This window comes from Salmo trutta, chromosome 17 (genome assembly GCF_901001165.1).
Source record: "Salmo trutta chromosome 17, fSalTru1.1, whole genome shotgun sequence".
Classification (NCBI taxonomy): domain Eukaryota; kingdom Metazoa; phylum Chordata; class Actinopteri; order Salmoniformes; family Salmonidae; genus Salmo; species Salmo trutta.
Genome location: NC_042973.1, coordinates 42147713 through 42168735, shown reverse-complemented (window position 1 = coordinate 42168735; position 21023 = coordinate 42147713). Strand labels below are relative to the sequence as shown.

General features: G+C 41.3%; 1 protein-coding gene across 1 annotated transcript in view; it reads right to left on the bottom strand.

The window, feature by feature from the left end:
* Positions 1 to 240: 240 nt before the first annotated feature.
* The window catches only part of LOC115152214 (protein arginine N-methyltransferase 8-B), a 37805-nt gene continuing 17022 nt past the window's right edge, over positions 241 to 21023 (bottom strand). Inside the window, exons 4-10 of the mRNA XM_029696834.1 lie at positions 20681 to 20744; positions 13271 to 13413; positions 12911 to 12998; positions 11336 to 11451; positions 7034 to 7184; positions 2605 to 2726; positions 241 to 1066 (exon numbers count right to left, since the gene is read on the bottom strand). Coding sequence (XP_029552694.1) covers positions 983 to 1066; positions 2605 to 2726; positions 7034 to 7184; positions 11336 to 11451; positions 12911 to 12998; positions 13271 to 13413; positions 20681 to 20744 — 768 coding nt within the window. The 3' untranslated portion in view covers positions 241 to 982. The remainder of the gene's footprint in view (positions 1067 to 2604; positions 2727 to 7033; positions 7185 to 11335; positions 11452 to 12910; positions 12999 to 13270; positions 13414 to 20680; positions 20745 to 21023) is intronic.

Below are 21023 nucleotides of genomic sequence, written 5' to 3'. Positions count from 1 at the left end.
CAAGGGCCCCGGACTACACTGATTACAATGTTGACATCACAGCTCTAACAGAAACCACAGACCACCACTTTGGAGTGCAAGCTGTGCAAATGTCTGATGAGCTCTCATACTGTTATATTGCACCCACCTAAAAAGCTACAGTACATCGCCTGACTGCAAATACACATATTTTATATATATATATATATATATATATATATATATATATATATATATATATATATATTCACATCCTTACACAATACAGTATGCAGTACTGAATTTCCGATATATTCAATTACTGTACTTTTTACCAGATATGAAGATTATTAAAAAACATGCAAAATTGGGTAATTTGGAAAGCCTATTTGAAGAAAAATCATAACTACTGGCTGTAGGATGTATATATATATTATCATTATATGCAATATAAATGTGAAGTTCCTGAAAAATACAGTAGTTGATCATATGGGCTCCAAACTTGCTGTAGAAGATAACATTGGTTGCCACCTCTCACATACAGTGTAGATCAGTCAATAACATTCATAATGACAAGAACATTCTTGAATTCATAAGGTGTTACATTCAAAGTTGTCCTCTGAACAGTTGGCCTAACAGTAAAGTGCCAGTTAGAGGTGTCAATGTGAGCATGTTGATATTGGTTGGAGTGCCACCCCTGCACTGATGAGCTTCTCTCATCATAACCTGCCTCCTCTGATCTAGCCAATCCCTCCATGTCTCTCCATCCTCTCTCATCCCCTTCTTCATATATTCTATTCTATCTCCTCACTGATTCCTGCATCCCACCCTCTCTCATCCCTCCATCTCCTACCTCTATCTGAACTTCTCTCCTCCATCCATCCTCTCTGATCCCTCCAATGCACTCCCTCCACCCCATCCTCATTATTGTCTGTTGTCGAGAGGAGTGCCTCTTCTTTCCCTCTGTGTATTTGTGGGAATGCAGGCAGCATTGCGCGCCGGCTTCTCCCTATTGGACACCTAGCTAGCGCATCTTGTAGTCGTGGGAGATGGCTGCCTCGCATATCTGTCCTTTGAAATCCAGCTCAAAGGTGAAGTCCAAGTCACGCTGAGAGAGAGAGAGAGAGAGAGAGAGAGGTAATTCACCAGGGAATAAAAGAGAGAGAAATCTAAGTGAGTGTTCAATCAGGAGTGGGGCACTGACACGGTTGCTATCCTCATCTGCTGTTTGGTCTGGGAGTGATTAGTGCTCTCTCTCCTTTGACCTCTATCGCAAAGATGATGATTGAAGTTCAAACAAGCAGTCTATTGTGGAGAGGCAGTGGTGGAATTGGGTTTCATTCTAGCCATATAATGTTGGTTTAAATGCCTCGCCTGCCTGAAATGACTTGATTTGACCTTATGTCTTTATTTTGTTAGACAAGTACAAATGTATGTATGAACTCTACCTATCCCTGTTGGGCCAGTGTCTGTAGTTATCATACAGTAGGTAGGGGCCAGGGGCCTCATTTATCAAAGGTGCGTGTGCACAAAATAAACTCGAAACCTTGCATGCGCTAGTCTTCCCGCAAAGGTTGGTATTTATACATTTTGAACTTGACGGGAAAAGTGTGAATCTCCACGCACAGCTCAGACCATGCGTACGCACAACTTCTAATGGTTGGACAATTGTATTGGGGGAAATTGTGTTTTACGCACACTGGTAGGCGAATAAAAACATTCAAACGTAATGATGCATTTGCCGATGGTAAGGAGATCACATAGCAGCATGTAGGTAGGCTTATGTTTCTTCAAATGTGATTAAATAGGCCTAAAGCATAATCACATTGCAGGACATCTCCTTTTCTTACATTACTGGTTTATTCTCGCTACACAACACTTATTAGGCTACCATTCATCCGTCACTTATTCAATAGCCAAGCATGCTTGAAAGTAAATAGACTGGTACCCTATTGAAACTATTTGACAGTATGGGTAGGCTACAGTATTGGTGTGCGGTAGGAGCGCGACATCATAGCCTATTTCATCTCAAAGCCTATACCACGGCAGGAGAAATACAATCATCTATTGATCAACAAGTTATTGAAGAACAATTTTTATTTTGCATAGAAGTGTGGGCTGTAGCATTTACTTTACAATCGTTCGAATAGACAATCAATCTTGCAGAATGCGCGGCCAGTGTTTGGCACTTGCTATTGGGAGCATGCATTTTTTCGTTTGAAAAAGTCACTGCAAAATATTAAAACGTTCTATCCACACCTCTACAGAAATGTAATCCAATTTGCCGTTGTGTTTCTTTTAGAAACGGTCATGGCCCAGTTCCAACATTTCCAAATCATACAGTAAATGATGACGTTTCTGCTACCTTAAAAGGTAAATAGAGGGCGATTTCCAGGCGGGGATGTAATGCTCATATACGCCAGAATATAGTATGAAATGTATGCACGGTTGATAAATGAGGCCCCAGGACTCTGGTCACTAGATGGGGCGGTTTCCCGAACACTATTAACACTATTCCTGCACTACAAAGAATTTTCAATGCAGATTCTCCATTGAACCTTGCTTTTTAGTCAAAGACTGGATACTGCCCCTATAAGTGTTTCAAAGTGAATTACTTTTTACTGGTCATAGATTCCAGACACTCACTATGTTCTTCTCGTTGGGCTTCATGTTAATACTGCCAATGATCTCCTCGCCCCTCTTTACGGTCAGGTAGTCCTCCAGGTAGAAGACTGTCTGTTTCCAGTGTGTGAACGGAGCATCAGGGGCTGTAGGAAGACAGGCATGCAGTTAGGGCCAAATCTGAACTTCAGATCTGTATGTTTAATTCATATTTTCATATAAATAATGCATTATTGTCAATGGGAGATTTGTTCAGAAACTCAAGTGAAGTGCGCAGAGTTCATTTGGCTCTTAGAGTAGACACGACCCCTGACCCTTAAAACCAAAACAATCATGAGCCAAAGTTTTGACCCCCAACAAAAACTAACATACATTTAACTTTTCACCTTTGACATTGGACCTCTGATGCACTTTTTAGTCACGAAGACACAACTTTTGTAACATTAGACAAAGTTTTTTTCTTCTTGTTTTTTTTAATCTCTTGGTTCTAAAAAAAGTTACCCATGGTTCTGACTGTATACGTGATTCACTATATCATCATGCTATTTACAAGCGTAGATACAGCACTGTGGATCGGTCATGCTAAAATGCTGGTTCAAATCAGGATATCAAATGACATTGATATAACAGACAGATAAGAGGAATTGATTGAGTTGACCCTCCCTACTGATGTTTGTCCTTGTCAATCTCCATTCTCCCATTACCTCGCCCACATGCATTCTGCTAGTTGAAGTGTGTGTGTGTTTGTGCATGCGTACAGTATGTGTGCTCGTGTGTATATGCTCATGTGGATCTTCCAGCAAGACAATGACCCCAAGCACACATCAAAATCCATAAAGAAATGGTTAATTGACCCCAAAATCAACATTTTGCAATGACCATCTCAGTCTCTTGACTTGAACCCCATTGAAAACCTGTGGTTTGAATTGAAGAGGGAAGTCCATAAGAGCAGACGAAGGATATCAAGGATCTGGAAAGATTCTGTATGGAAGAATGGTCTAACATCCCTCCCAATGTGTTCTCCTCATAAAACATTTTAGAAAATGCCTCAGTGCTGTTATCCTCGCAAGGTGAGGTATTGAAATGCATTGAAAACAGGGGTGCCAATCATTTTGACCCCTATCTTTTTGAGAAAATAAAATATGACTTGTTAAACAAAATCTCTTTCTCTGATCAATTGTATTCTAAAATAATATAATAACAAAAATGTTGGAGCCTACAATATAGCTAAGTATTTGTAATATTTTTTTGCTCAACTTTATCAATGGTGCCAATCATTTTGAACCTGACTGTGCATGTGTGTTTGTATGGGTCTATAAACAATATGCGCACATGTGTGTGTGTGTGTGTTTGTATTTGCGTGTCTCAGCTTCACTCCAGCTGCATACTGCTGATACCCAATACCCCCGCCCAAAACAACGTGCGCCCACATGTGCCTGCGCTGTTAAACTACAGCTTGGCCAAGGCTCAAAGGCTCAAAGGTCAATATAACTTTAATCGAATTTCAGCCGGCTGTCCTGGGATAACTTTGTACCTCAGACTTTAAAGGCATGCCGTTTGAGGGCTCATGGATAAATTGAGTTGCTGATCATGCTGCATAAACAGACAGATTATGAAAGCTGTACTCAGTGGGAACCTGAACGGAATAGATAGGGCTGTATTTGTTATGGTGGTTCAATGGGTGATATTTTCCAGCAGCATACAGCATATGCCCAAGTTTCTATGTGTGCTCTTTTTCCATGTACTGTATATATTACCATTAGTGTATTACCATAAGTATTTCTACAGTATATCCTACTACCAGTCACGTTTTATGTATAAACCCACCTCAACCACTCCAGTACCCCTGTACATTGAATAAGATACCTGTATATATTTGCATTCTCGTGTTTCTTCAATTTATATCGTACTTCTTGTGTTGTTCTATTATCTATTATTATCTATATAATCACTGCAATGTTGGTAAAGAGCTCTCAAGTAAGAATTTTACTGTACTGTTTTACACCTGTTGTATCCTGTGCACGTGGCGAATAAACTTGAAACTAGAAATACCTGTCCTACAGGAGAATATAGGAAATCAATGGCCATAGAGGACTTAGGCCTCCATGTGCGCATTTAGATGTGTATCAGAGGTTCAGTGAGGCTAGCAGGGTTTAGCATCGGCTAAGGTGATTTGGTTTGATGGACAGGCTCAAATCAATACAAGAAGAGCTGGAAGAGCTGTATATGATTGGAGGTCAAAAGTAAGACATTGTCCACTTTTAAGAGTGACAACACATGGTCATCTAGCCACTGCCTCTGCATAATGCAAGCCACAGAAAGTCACAGTTTAAAGTCTCCTATTTGCATCACAAACTCTGATGAAGGCGAACTACTGAAGACATTATGCATATAATCACAGAGGAGCGATAACATCACATCACCACTAGAGGTCGCTCACTGACAAATCCAAACACGATTCTTGCCAAATGAACTCAGCTCATCACACAACTTCTCTGGATCATGCAAATCAACTGGGGACTCAAAGGTCTTCTAATTTCCAGTGGTATCAGTGTTTGCTGTTGTACTCCAGGCCTTTCTGGCTCATCAAAGAGCTCATTAAAGGGGGGTCTTTGTCTGTGAATACAGATCAGGATGGAACCCACAGGGAGGATGGGAGGATGGTGGGCAGGGAGCAACAGGACTCTCCTAGCCTGTAATCTGCTGCTGCTGCTGCCAATTAAAAGGATGAAACCCTGGGTCTGTCAGGAGCTGGTCTGATAACGACACAGTGAACTGGAGAGATGCTAGTACTACAGTACAAAGAGTGCTAATGAATCAAAACAAATCAAACTTTATTTGTCACGTGCGCCAAATACAACAGGTGTAGACCTTACCGTGAAATGCTTACTTAACCAACAGTGCAGTTCAAGAAAGAGTTGAGAAAATATTTACCAAATAAACTAAAGTAAAAAATTATTAAAAAGTAACACAACAAAATAACAATAACGAGGCTATATACAGGGGGTACCGGTACTGAGTCAATGTCCAGGTTACAGGTTAGTCGAGGTAATTTGTACATGTAGGTAGGGGTGAAGTAACTATGCATAGATAATAAACAGTGAGTATCAGTAGTGTAAAAAACAAAAGGGGGTCAATGTAATAGTCCGGGTGGCCATTTCATTAATTGTTCAGCAGTCTTATGACTTGGGGGTAAAAGCTGTTAAGGAGCCTTTTGGTCCTAGACTTGGCGCTCTGGTACCGCTTGCCATGACAATTTTTGGGGCTTTCCTCTGGCACCGCCTAGTATATTGGTCCTGGATGGCAGGGAGCTTGGCCTCCCACATGAAAAAAATACTACAGTACTTACTATAGAATTCTATTGTAAACTGTAGTATACTGTAGAATAATACACTACACACTGTATTTACTATAGAATGTTGTAGAATACTATAGTAAAAACTACAGCATTATTCACACAAAAAACACTGTAGTAAATACTACAGTAATGTCCGCAAAAACACAACAGTCCGCAAAAACACTACAGTTTAACTATTGTAAATACTTCAGTATTTCATTTGCATATACAGCCCATTGCCCTTCCCCATGTCCCAATTTGTGCCACCCATAAGTGAGAAACATACATGCCAAGTATAGATCATATTGTGTTCCACACAGGTTATAGAAAAGAGTGGAATGCTGAACTATCCATTCAGACCCCAGAATGACCTACCTACAAGTTGTGAACAATTTGTATTTTAGTATTTCTCCAGTACGTTTCCTCAAGGAGAAAGACTCCACTTCTATGTCAAAGATAATTAAACAAAAACCCTATAGTAAATAATACCGTAATGTCCACAAACAGTAAATACTACAGTATACTATAATCCACAACAACACTACATTAATTACTATAGTATTTACTACAGTTCTTTTACTATAGTATTTCTACTATAGTTAACTGTAAAAAATACAGTATACTACAGTAAAACTACAGTATTCACTGTAGTGTTTTTGCTGACTCTAGTCCGCAAAAACACTACAATGAATACTATAGTAAAATCAGCAAAAACACTACAGTAAATACTATAGTATTTATACCATAGTATACTTAAGCAATAAGGCCTGAGAGGTTGTTGTATATGGCCAATATATCATGGCTAAGGGCTGTTCTTATGTACGACGCAACGCAGAGTGCCTGGACACAGCCCTTAGCCGTGGTATATTGGCCATATACCACAAACCCCTGAGGTGCCTTATTGCTATTATAAACTGGTTACCAAAGTAATTAGAGCAGTAAAAAAAAACATGTTTTGTCATACCCATGGTATACGGTCTGATATACCACGGCTTTCAACCAATCAGGGTTCAGGGATCGAAGCACCCAGTTCATAATATATTATATTAGCCTGTGTAAAACAAATCAGAGAGAGTGAGAACAACACTGAGAAGAGAAAGAGAGTTGAGGACGTACCGGTGGAGAAGCCAGTTTTCTTGTGACACTTGGTGAACTCAATGTTGAAGTAGGTGACCAGGGCGTGGATGTAGTCGTTCCTCTGGATCTGAAGGCAGAAGGCTGAAGTGAAGGACAAGTCCTCAGTCTTCACTGTGTAGATGTCCACCTCCTGTTGAAGAGAGAGAATAACCACACTGCTCTGTTACATCTACATCTAGCATTGTTAATGCTAATCATATACAGAATCCATAGTGATTGGGGTTCTATTCACACCATTCACTGCCAGCACAGTGGTTTCTCCATTGTGCATGTACATGTACAGATGTAGGATTTAAATGTTATCACTCTTTTGTTGCTGAGAATTTCGTGACTTACATAAATTCACTGAAAACCCGTACTCAACACACAGTTATATTAACAGTATTCCACTTTTCATGTACCCTCATTTGGACCAGCTAATAGCCTAACTACTGATCAAGCAAAATGATGTTGCTGCAGGATTTTTTTTGCTGCGAAAATACAGGTCAAATTAATATTCTACATCTGTAGGCCTAACTCTTCCTCTGTGGGTGGCCATTAAGCAGTGTGCCATGGGAGGCTAGTCAAGTCTTGCATTAAGTCTTGTAAGGAGATGAGAGGTGTGAGTGTGTCCAGGTGCAGGTCTTATATGGGTGTCATATGATCTATGTGGCGGTGCCTCTGAGCACTGTGTCCTGTATTATCCCTGAGTCCCTTATTCTCTCTACCAAGGATGAGGCCTCTGCTTTCTGCTACTCTGCTCCAACCTCTCCCTTTGGTTCAAGGTTCACGCAACTGAAACCAAACCCCAGTACCCCCTCCCCCCAGAGGGACGAGCCAAGGAAACCCCACCATAGGGGGAGAACGAGGAGAAGATGGGGTCATTTGGCTGGAGGACCAAGGCAGTAACTATTGTCAGGGTAGCATTGTACTGGTGTCCTGCTCCTTTATAGACCTCCCCTGGTTCATATCCCATATTTTAACAGGGTATCTGATGCCTCGTGATTCTGCAGTGGGAGAGAGGAGAGAGAGGAGAGCATATGGTAGTGGAACACAGCTCTCTGTTCTGGTCAGACCCACATAGTTGCAGTGAAAAAATGACTTATGTATCGCGCGATCAGCTGTAAAAAAAAAAATAAAAAAAAAAGAAGTGCGCAATACAAAGTCAAGCTCCCCTGCTATCTTTCGCAAACAAATCCCAGCTTCCATAAGAGTAAAAACGGTTTATTTTGGTCATGCACCACAAACTCCTGAAAGTCATATTTTTATAGTGCAGGACGACAATTCAATTCAGCTCTCTCTTTCTCACTCACAAGTTCTGAACATGAGGCACTCATTTGATCTTTTTAACAGCCTAAGCTCCTTTTTGCACACTGTCTGTGTACATGATTAATGACATGATTCATCCTGTAATCCATTTAGAAGACATGCAACAGCATGTGAGTGGGTTGTCATTTTCAAAGGGCTTTCATCTTACAGGCGCGAAGGACAAATAAGGCACCAGTGTCAAAATCTTGAAGATAAAACACTGACTGTTTCAAAGATTATTTCCCTGCTTCCTATTATTACAGTCTAATGGCTTTAGATAGCAACAATAGAAACACATTTTAGTTATGTAACATCTGAACTGAGAAAAGGGCAGAACAATTCAATCAATACACTAGATAAGAAGGGCACCTCGGACAAACGACACAATTAGCGGTCTAGACATGGGAATAGATGCATAGCATCATGCATGGAACAATCCCTGTACCCAGTAGTGAAGGATGGCCAGCATGGCCAGAAGGCTCAGATTGAAGGATCACATTACGGTAACATATTGTCTAGTTACAGATGAGGTCATACACCTCTGAATTGTGATTGGTATGTGGATTGTTTACTGTCCCTTTACTGTAACCCAGTGATCCCCAACCGGTCGATCACGATCTCCATGGCATTCCTAGTCAGTCAATCACCAAACAAAAAGCCCAGATGTTTTATTTTTACTTGATTCAGCTGCCCTGCGAGCCAGGTGCTCAAAGTGTTTACATTTTCAACCATTTAATGTCTGAAGGTACAAACTCTGCCTACCCGGAAGGCCCGGAGAGCAAATCAAGTGCAAATAGGCTACGGCTGGCCAATGAGATCACTCAAATCACTTTGTCTGCAGCTTCCACGAGCCCACAGCAAAGTTGATAGTCGACTCTAATGTGAGATTTGATTTTGAAACTTTAAAAACCATAACTAGAGAGAGACTGTCAACGAATACAGCAATATCTGCTGTTTTTATGATTGACTTCATGTTTAAGATTTTATTAAGCTCTGTCAGTTTATTCAACACTTTTATAAGATATAAAAAGCGCTCCCCTATCCACTCGCATTACAAAGTGTATCGATAGACATGCGTTGTTATTAGCGACTTGTGTCTTTCCAATATCGAGGAGTATTTCATGTTCCCTGGTCATACGAGTAACAACATGAATTTGTGCTTGAGTCAGAAATAAAGTGTGACTCGAATTTCGCCATCAGATGGAAGACGGTGTCCCTTTTGTGGTCAGTCAGAGGAGGGAGGAAGAGCTGAGGGACGGTGAGAGGCAGCCTATCCGCTGCTCTCTTTCAATTTAAATTTAAGGGGCTTCTCACTCTCACACACACTCCATTTCCCTCCCACTTTCCATCCGCTGAGACTGACCATCACATACAGGCGCCATCAGTCACCAGTAAAATTAAAAAAGCGCTAATGATTTCAATTTATGCCTCAAAAGAAGTAATACAACCAATTATCTATTACCAGTATATCACGTTTTGAAATATAATGTTAAAATGGTGTGAGGTTAATAACATTGGCAGGGCAATTCAAGTGTAGCCAATATGCAATTATAATGTATTCAGCCTATAGCCTACTGCACAAACCTCATTTATACAGAACAGTTTTTAATAGGTTAATGTTGAATGAGCTTATGTTTTTAAAGTCATGTTTTTTTATTTATTCTGAGGGGTAGATCTCGGCTGGTGGCCCATTATAAATATAACAGTAACACTGGTTATGTAAATCCCACTCTGCATGAGCCCAGAGACAACGCTGATTCAATGCTTTCTGATTAAACTGTAGGCTTTCACACTGCTGGGCCTCAACAAATCCTACCCACATATACAAATCAAATCACATTTTATTGGTCACGTACACAAATTTTGTAGATGTTATCGCAGGTGCAGCGAATTGCTTATGTTTCTATGTCCAACAGTGCAGTAATATCTAACAATACACACAAATCCAAAAATATCAGTGTCCGGAATATAAATACAGTACCAGTCATGAGTTTGAACACACCTACTCATTCAAGGGGTTTTTATTTTTACTATTTTCTACATTGTAGAACAATAGTGAGGACATCAAAACTATGAAAAAACACACATGGAATCGTGTAGTAACCAAAAAAGTGTTCAACAAATCAAAATATATTTTATATTTGAGATTCTTTAAGTAGCCACCCTTTGCCTTGATGACAGCTTTGCACACTCTTGGCATTCTCTCAACCTGCTTCATGAGGTAGTCACCTGGAATGCATTTCAATTAACAGGTGTGCCTTGTTAAAAGGTCATTTGTGGAATTTATTTCCTTCATAATGCGTTTCAGCCAATCTGTTGTGTTGTGACAATGTAGGGTTGGTATGCAGAAGATAGCCCTATTTGGTAAAAGACCAAGTCCATATTATGGCAAGAACAGCTCAAATAAGCGACAGTCGATCATTACTTTAAGACATAAAGGTCAGTCAATCTTTCTTCAAGTCCAGTCACAAAAACCAGCTCAAATAAGTAAAGAGAAATGTTACTTTAACATTTTGAATGACATCACAAAATAACAAGTAAACATCTTCCAGAGCGAGTGGAAGCAGAGTGAGCTCTGTAGTTCTGTTCAGGACTACACGACAGTTTGACGGATGCCGGGTAACAGCAGAGGAGAGCAACAGTAGAAGAGACGGGTGGGGGACCCCTTTTGGACAAGCATAGAGACAATCCAAGGGTTCACCTACTTATTCCAACCTACACTGTGAATGTTTAAATGATGTATAGACAAGAAAAATACAAGAATTTGTGTGTTATTAGTTTAAGCACACTTTGTCTATTGTTGTGACTAAGATGATCAGATCAAATTTTAGGACTCATTTATGCAGAAATCCAGGTAATTCCAAAGGGTTCACATATTTTTCTTGCCACTGTACACACACACACACACACACACACACACACACACACACACACACACACACACACACACACACACACACACACACACACACACGACGTGAAGACAAAGCTGACCTTGATCAGGCAAGAGTTGGTGACCACATGTTTGGGGTCCACTATGTCCACCAGGGGCTCCTTCATGGCCACGTTACGGATGCAGGTCATGTCAAAGCCATACACGTTCTCCCACCCTGTGGAAACACAGCGCATTATGGAACACCTTTGTGGAAGAAGGGCTATTACATAAATCGTCCCTAGAGAGGGGGGAGTACATTGTATGTATCCCATATGGCACCCTAATCCCTATGTAGTTGACCAGGGCCCAAGGACTCTGGTCAAAAGTAGTGGTCTAAACAGGGAATTGAGGGCCATTTCTGAAACATACGTTATATTCCTCCCTCTCTAGGTCGGATTTACAGTATTTCATTGCCCTTCTATAGGGTCGCGTAGACAGCTTCCTTAGACTCTGTTGCACTTTGCCAGCTAAATAGAGAGATTCTCCTTCTCTTCCCTAATATATTTTCTCCTCAGGCTAACTGATCATGGATTATGCATGGCCACAGTACTTAGAGATGGACTGTCAAATTTTTGTATAATTTTAGATCCCGAATTGCATCTTTAAGATAGGATAGTGTGTGTGTAAGCATCTCTATTGTGTCCCAATAAAGTGGAACCACTTAAGTTTAACGACAGGAGGAGGAAGGAATAATGAGAAGGTCGCACCTCAGCTGTTGATGTGCATTCTCATGCCCTAAAACTGAAGTTGTCTAGTCGTAGGTCATATTCCTTAAGCATTAAACATAAGATAATGGACTGAAACAGGAAGGCACTATCTGATTTTGTCCGATAAGAAATGCAAATTTCCATTTTCTGTTGCAAAATGTTTTGCTATGGTATGCCCTAATGAATACAACCCTTCTGTCAGGATGACAGAACATTATTTTAGAGCACTAAGTGATCCAGCATGCCATCCCTTCCCAAAAGGCATCTACAGTATAAGCATCTGTTTGTTGGAACCAGACTGGGCCCAACATGGACAATGTGCCCCAATCGTCTTCTATCTCTTCTCAAAGCTTTCCCTAAAACATCACTCTGCACACGCAGAGAGCGAAACAGCACTAGCTGGACTTCTCTTCAATGCTCAGTCATGTGGCCTGGGTTTCTGTAAGCCTAAGGAGCTCTGTCTCATGGTGTGTAATTCCCTAGTTGTGGCGGTGTGTATGTGGAGTGGGTGCGTGTATTGCTTCTGCTTCTTGTCCTCTGTTCTGCTGCCATGGCTCTGTTCTCTGGTCTCTGTGCTGAAATGAAGATGAACAATTCCACCAAATCCTCCAGGAGAGCTTTAGTGTGGGCTAGCACAGATATGGAGAGGCTTGTTGACTTGTAATATCAGATCAATCATCACTTATGCCTTTGAAAAGTTCAAATGCACCAATACTAATGTGTGTGTGTGTGTGTGTGTGTGTGTTTGTGTGTGTGTCTTTTTTTTTGCATGTGCTACTATGGTTGTTCTACATTCACGGTCTATTAGCGAAGCAGAAACATAAGCCAGGTAAGATCCACCCTGGGAATAGAGAGCGAGTTAGGGGCAGCAGGACTTATGTGAGGGCCCAGGGCCAACTAAACATACACACTCACAGACACACTCACAGTGGATTTTGAAGTCCTTGTACTGCCTGTCCTCGATAGCCACCACATACAGCGCAGCACGGTCGGGAAACATCAGACCGCCGGGTTTCTGTGTAAAATATGGGGAGGAAAAAAGACCCTGCAATCAATCCTGCACACAAGACATGTCATTTATCAGCTGTGCTGCATGTGAGAAGAACCAAACACCAGGCCAGGTTATGGTTTTCATCCCTGGTTAAGTCTGTGAGGTTTGAGCGTTGTTCGTTCTGCTAGCATGTCTGGTTAGTGCATGTGCACACACACACACACACACACACACACACACACACACACACACACACACACACACACACACACACACACACACACACACAAGCCTACCAGCCACTTGTCCCTTGCAAAGATGACGGTATTGAGCATGGACTCGTAGAAGAGACAGTAGCCCATCCACTCTGAGATGATGATGTCAACCTTCTCCACTGGCAGCTCCACCTCCTCCACCTTGCCCCTGAAGATAGTAATAACTGCAAGACATACCATAACACACCATTACCATGGAGCAAATCATATTAGGTCTATGTGAAGAGTACATAGGAGGTCAACACCACAGCACAGAACACAATCACTTAAGCTCAGCTTCTAACTCAGTCGGGGTCTCAACTTACTTTCTTAAAGTGTTCTGAACAATTTGAGAACATTCCCAATGTCCAACCAGTTGGAGAACATTCCTAGAACATTACCAATTTCTATTTTATTTTAATCCAGAAAGTTGTGGGAAGGTTGTATGCAAAATAAGCAAAGAACAACATGCTCTACCCAAGCTGTAAGAAACATGGTTCTCAGAATATTATTTGCTAGCTGGGAAGATACATTCATACAGAAAGATTCTAATCATTAAGCATGTTTCCATCCACAGTTTTTATGCGTGTAAAGTTATACTGTTTTAAAAAAAAATTATTGAGTACTATTGGTCATAGTATGGATATAGTTAGTATGCCAAAGGTTCCCGGATGTCATACTAAATTCGCCAAATTTCGAAATATACAAGCAGTGGACACTATTGCTGTGCTTTTAGGGCCCATAATGCAATTCTTCAGAAAATGGGCATGGCTTCACAACATTTTCAGATTTGAAGAAAGTCCAATGAGAGATAATACAAATGTAAATACAAAATGTAAATATTAATTGCTTTAACTAATTATTACAAATGTTAAGAAAATGTTGAGCAATTAAATAAAAAAGTAATTACTTTTCAAATATATTATGTTACATGTTATGTTGGCTGATTATTTGTTAGCTACACTACTAGCCTTAAACTGCATAGCATATCATTACAGCAGATGCTTGTATGTACCGGTATATTAGCTAGCTACCTAATGTTAGGTGGATACTAATACATCAAACTTGCCAGTCTATTAACTATTACATAGTTGTGTGTGGTATGTCTGTCTCGAGCCACATACAGTGCATTGCGTGCCGATGAGCCATTTAGGGTTTACGATAGGATTGGACACAAATAATGAAACATCAAATACAGATGGAGGAAAACATTTATTGATTTGATTATTCACGTCATTCTTAGCTTAGCTAAGTGGTATAGTCGTTGTGCATTCTCAATGGACATTGCTAATGAAGTCGTAAGATGTCTAGCTAGTAATTTCTTACAATAACAAGCTAGCATGAAGTTGCATAGCAACAGCATCAACTTCCGGTAGACATGCGAAGCGCTAGCACACTCAACTGAAAGGATACCGTTCGTTTACAGTATACTAAAATTAACTAATAGTATATAGTTTGCAGTATATACTCATTAAGTACACTACCGTTAAAAAGTTTGGGGTCACTTTGAAATGTCCTTGTTTTTGTCCATTAAAATAATATCAAATTGGTCAGAAATACAGTGTAGACATGTTGTAAATGACTATTGTAGCTGGAAACAGCAGATTTTTAATGGAATATCTACATAGGCATAGAGGCCCATTATCAGCAACCATCACTCCTGTGTTCCAATGGCACGTTGTGTTAGCTAATCCAAGTTTATCATTTTGAAAGGCTAATTGATCATTAGAAAACCCTTTTAAAATTATGTTAGCACATCTGAAAACTGTTGTTCTGATTAAAGAAGCAATAAAACTGGCCTTCGTTAGACTAGTTGAGTATCTGGAGCATCAGCATTTTTGGGTTTGATTACAGGCTCAAAATGGCCAGAAACAAAGACCTTTCTTCTGAAACTCATCAGTCTATTCTTGTTCTGAGAAATGAAGGCTATTCCATGCGAGAAATTGCCAACAAACTGAATATCTCGTACAACGCTGTGTACTACTCCCTTCACAGAACAGTGCAAACTGGCTCTAACCAGAATAGAAAGAGAAGTGGGACGCCCCGGTGCACAACTGAGCAAGAGGACAAGTACATTAGAGTGTCTAGTTTGAGAAACAGACGCGTCACAAGCCCTCAACTGGCAGCTTCAACGTTAACAGTGAAGAGGCGACTCCGGGATGCTGGCCTTCTAGGCAGAGTTTCAAAGAAAAAGCCATATCTCAGACTGGCCAATAAAAAGAAAAGATTAAGATGGGCAAAAGAACACAGACACTGGACAGAGGAACTCTGCCTAGAAGGCCTGCCTCCCGGAGTCGCCTCTTCATTGTTGACGTTGAGATTTTTGATTTGTGGGTACTATTTAATGAAGCTGCCAGTAAGGGCAAGCTAAGGAAGAAGCCAGGAAGGAGGAAGAGAAGGTCAAGGCCAGAAAAGCACAGCTGGAGCTTGAGTTCAAAGTAAGGGAAACTGCACAACAAATCATCAGTATGAATGACCGATTGACTGACTGACTGACACTTTTTTCGTGTCATGACCCTTTTGTGCCATTTATCACATATCACATTTATGATTTTCTGCATTGTAGAATAATAGTGAAGACATCAAAACTATGAAATAACACATATGGAACCATGTAGTCACCCAAAAAACATTATATTTGAGATTCTTCAAAGTAGCCACCCTTTGCCTTGATGACAGCTTTGAACGCTCTTGGCATTCGCTCAACCAGCGTCATGAGGTAGTCACCTGGAATGCATTTTAATTAACAGGTGTGCCTTGTTAAAAGTTAATTTGTGGAATTTCATTCCTTCTTAATGCGTTTCAGCCAATCAGTTGTGTTGTGACAAGGTAGGGTTGGTATACAGAAGATAGCCCTATTTGGTAAAAGACCAAGTTCATATTATGGCAAGAACAGCTCAAATAAGCAAAGAGAAACAACAGTCCATCACTACTTTAAGACATGAAGGTCAGTCAATGTGGATGGTTTCAAGAACTTTGAAAGTCTCTTCAAGTGCAGTTGCAAAAACCATCAAGCGCTATGAGGAAACTGACTCTCATGAGGACCGCCACAGGAAAGGGAGCCCCAGAGTTACCTCTGCTGCAGAGGATAAGTTCATTAGAGTTACCAGCCTCAGAAATTGCAGACCAAATAAATGCTTCACAGAGCTCAAGTAACAGACATATCTCAAAATCAACTGTTCAGAGGAGACTGTGTGAATCCAGCCTTCATGGTCGAATTGCTGCCAAGAAACCACTACTAAAGGACACCAATAAGAATAATAGACTTGTTTGGGCCAAGAAACATGAGCAATGGACATTAGACTGGTGGAAATCTGTCCTTTGGTCTGATGAGTCCAAATGTGAGATTTTTGGTTCCAACCGCCGTGTCTTTGTGAGATGCAAAATAGGTGAACGGATGATCTCAGCATGTGTGGTTCCCACCGTGAAGCATGGAGGAGGAGGTGTGATGGTGTGGGGTGCTTTGCTGGTGACACTGTTGGTGATTTATTTAGAATTCAAGGCACACTTAACCAGCATGGCTACTATAGCATTTTACATTGATGCGCCATCCCATCTGGTTTGCGTTTAGTGGCACTATCATTTGTTTTTCAACAGGACAATGACCCAACACACCTCCAGGTTGTGTAAGGTCTATTTGACCAAGAAGGAGAGTGATGGAGTGTTGCATCAGATGACCTGGCTTCCACAATCACCCGACCTCAACCCAATTGAGATGGTTTGGGATGAGTTGTACCGCAGAGTGAAGGAAAAGCAACCAACAAGTGCTCAGCTTATGTGGGAACTCCTTCAAGACTGTTGGAAAAGCATTCCAGGTGAATCTGGTTGAGAAAATGGCAAGAGTGTTTAACTCAAACCCTTATACTGACTAGTAACTTGCATGCTTCACTAGTGAGTCTATTATTCACCCCAATGTAATGTCGGTGTTTGTCCCAGATCACTGTGCCCAGGGTCATGTGCCCATCTTCAACAAGGCCCTCTTCCCACCGGTCCCCCATGATTTGGGCCAGCAGGAACACCCATGTGAACTGCTCCTGCAGGGGGCGCTATAGCGGTCTCTTCTAAACCCTAACCCACTAACCCTAAACCTTAACCCTAATCTTTAACCCTTAACCCTAAACCTTAACCCAATTCCATTTAAATGTAGGAAGTAAACTGAAATTACAATTCAGATTTTTTTCTCATAGTTGGCAATGAGGAAATTTGGAATTGATATTGGCATTTCAGTTTACTTCCTGAATTGGCTGAATTGAATCAACCATAACTCTAGTCCAGGGTTTCCCAAACTCGGTCCTCGGGTCCCCATGGGGTGCACGTTTTGTTTTTTCCTTAGCACTACACAGCTGATTCAAATAATCAACTAATCATCAAGTTTTGATCATTTGAATCAACTGTGTAGTGATAGGGCAAAAACGGAAACGTGCACCCCTTGGGGTCCCGAGGACCGAGTTTAGGAAACCCTGCTCTAACCCTTTACCCGAAACCTTCTAATCATACCAGCTGACCCTTACCCTCTACCCCTAACCCTAAATCCCAAATCACTCTAACACCGAGACAAACAACTCTAGTGCACTGTCCAAAATGTATCGCAACAGTTGACAAACAACAAAAGGACCATCTGTCTTTTTTCACACGTTTACCTGAAAGAATCCGTACAGTAAGTGTGCTTGTCCTTGCAAATGACACAAACACAACCATGTTAGCTCTGATCAAAGCAATGACTCCATCGTTCTCTCATGAAAGCCTCTTACTGAAATGCAAGCCTGTGTCTGTTTGAATACACACAGATCTATGCAGAGCTCCTTTTCTTTTCTCTGGGATAGTTAATTGATTGGACATGTATAGCGATTCTTAGACACCCAAACGCTTTGCAAATTAAGGGGGAAGCTCACCTCATCCACCTCCAATGTGTACCACCCACTTGGGTGATGCATGGCAATCAATTTGCACCAGAATGCTCACTACACATCAGCTATCAGGTGAGGAGTGATATATGCCAATTAGGAATGAGGGGGATGATAATGTGGCCAGGTTGGGAATTTAGCCAGGACACTGGGGATGACACCCCTACTTTTACAATAAGCACCGGGATTTTTTGTCACCACAGAGAGTCAGGACACCCGTTTAACATCCCATCCGAAAGACGGCACCCTACACAGGGCAATGTTCCCATCAATGCCTTGGGGTATTGGGATTGGAATTTCAACACCATTTACAGCAGCATCTGGTCTCCCATCCAGGGACTGACCAGGACCTACCCTGCTTAGTTTCAGAGGCAAGCCATCAGTGGGATGCAGAGTGGTATGCTGCTGGCATAGTCACCTGTTGAAGTATCCTATGGTTAGGAAAGCTTTTTTGAGATTGTCAATTCCCCTTTTTGTTCAAGTTGGGCTGAAGTGCTTTTGGGTACGCTTTGACTTTGTCAGTGTGTTTGATGTCTGGTAGAGACCAAAATAGTGTAATGCAATAATGGCAAGGAGTTTAGTGTATAACGGGAAACTAGGTGACCCTGGCTACAGCACAGAGATTCAACATCTCTATTCTCTTTACACAACAAGCTATTTCTGTCATTCAGATCAATCAGACTTTGTTCTACAATGATGACTGAAGACTGGGCTCTGAAGCAAAACAGCTCTGAGACAAACAAAATTAAGTTAAAATATACTGCAACATACTGCATTGGGAATATTGTTTACCTCTTCTTGAAATGAGATTTCTTTCACATTTGAAGTCCCCTTTCCAGTCATTATGCGCCCTGTCTACACATACAGTAAGTACCACATTATAATGAATGATACTGCCACACTCAAAGGTGTTATGACTGGTTTCATAAATATGTTATGAATGTCTTATGTATACCCCCTTTAGGTAAAGTGTTACCGATGTGTCACTCTATTATTTGGCCATGGCATATTTGTCACATACTGACAAAAGATCTCAGACACACTTTTACTGGTGAGCACTCATTACATCATATATTATGGTATCCCAGTGCCAGCTATCCCTATGCAAAGCCAGCCCTTAATCAGTTCAGCTGGAGGTTAAAGAAAACGAGCGGAATCTCACTCTGGCTGAGATGAGTTGGCGACAATCGCTTTTGTTCTCCAACTGGAAGTTATTGAATACAGTTTCTCCAAGAAAGGAAGTATTTGTCATCTATTTTGCTGGTGCCACTTTGTTTATGCTGCTATTATTTTGTTAGGGCTTAAATCGCAGCTTAGCTAAGCTGTTAGCTAAGCTGTTAGCTGTTGGTGCCCCCCCTTGGGTTTGTGCTGTGGGGGAGATCTTCGTGGGCTATACTCGGCCTTGTCTCAGGATGGTAAGTTGGTGGATGAAGATATCTCTCTAGTGGTGTGGGGGCTGTGCTTTGGCAGAGTGGATGGGGTTATATCCTGCCTTTTGGCCCTGTCCGGGGGTATTGTCGGACAGGACCACAGTGTCTCCCGACACCTCCTGTCTCAGCCTCCAGTATTTATGCTGCAATAGTTTGTGTCGGGGGGCTAGGGTCAGTCTGTTATCTGGAGTATTTCTCATGTCTTATCCGGTGTCCTGTGTGAATTTAAGTATGCGCTCTCTAATTATTTTTCTCTCTTTCTTTCTTTCTTTCTTTCTTTCTTTCTTTCTCTCTTTCTCTCTCTCGGAGGACCTGAGCCCTAGGACCATGCCTCAGGACTACCTGGCCTGATGACTCCTTGCGGTCCCCAGTCCACCTGGTTGTGCTGCTGCTCCAGTTTCAACTGTTCTGCCTGCGGCTATGGAACCTTGACCTGTTCACGTGCTACCTGTCCTAAACCTGCTGTTTTCAACTCTCTAGACAGCAGGAGCGGTAGAGAAACTCTGAATGATCGGCTATGAAAAGCCAACTGACATTTACTCCTGAGGCGCTGACATGTTGCACCCTCTATAACCACTGTGATTATGATTATTTTTCTTGCTGGTCATCTATGAACATTTTAACATCTTGGCCATGTTCTGTTATAATCTCCACCTGGCACGGCCAGAAGAGGACTGGCCACCCCTCATAGCCTAGGTCCTCTCTAGGTTTCTTCCAAGGTTCTGGCCTTTCTAGGGAGTTTTTCCTAGCCACCGTGCTTCTACACCTGCATTGCTTGCTGTTTGGGTTATTAGGCTGGGTTTCTGTACAGCACTTTGTGACAGCTGATTTAAGAAGGGCTTTATAAATACATTTGATTTGATTTGATAGCTGAGTGACCGTTTTGCATGAATGTGTTGTTGTTCCCCTATAAAATATGACCGTACTACAGATAAGTGAGAATAGAGGTTACTTTCATATTATGTTTTAAATGAACCTATCGCACACAGAAGGACAACTTCCCATGTTCTTGGTGAATCCTCCCCTTTCAGACACTCTACCACACATCCCTGTTGTACTGCATCTCTGAGGAGAATAGTGAATAGACACAGTGAATAAGAAAGACCTTCAGCTCTTACCACTGTCCAGGTGGTTAGACTTAATGATTTTCTCAGAGTATTCCGATATACTGGAACATTCAATCTGGGGAAAAAGCAAAACAAAAATAATTTCAAACATTTTGACACTAATACCACTGATCACCAAAGTAAAGAGATGCTTGAACTCATTACGGGACTGACAAAAGCCTTAAGTTACTACTGTGCATCACACGTGGAGAATGTTTGGATCATAATGGTGGAATATGCCACTCTCTAACTATGTCCAACCAGATGGGGTCTGAGACGGTAGTTAGCACTGGGAGTCCAGAACTTGAAGTGTTCTTTAGTAGAGTTAAAGAAACAAAGAATTTAACAGTCCAGC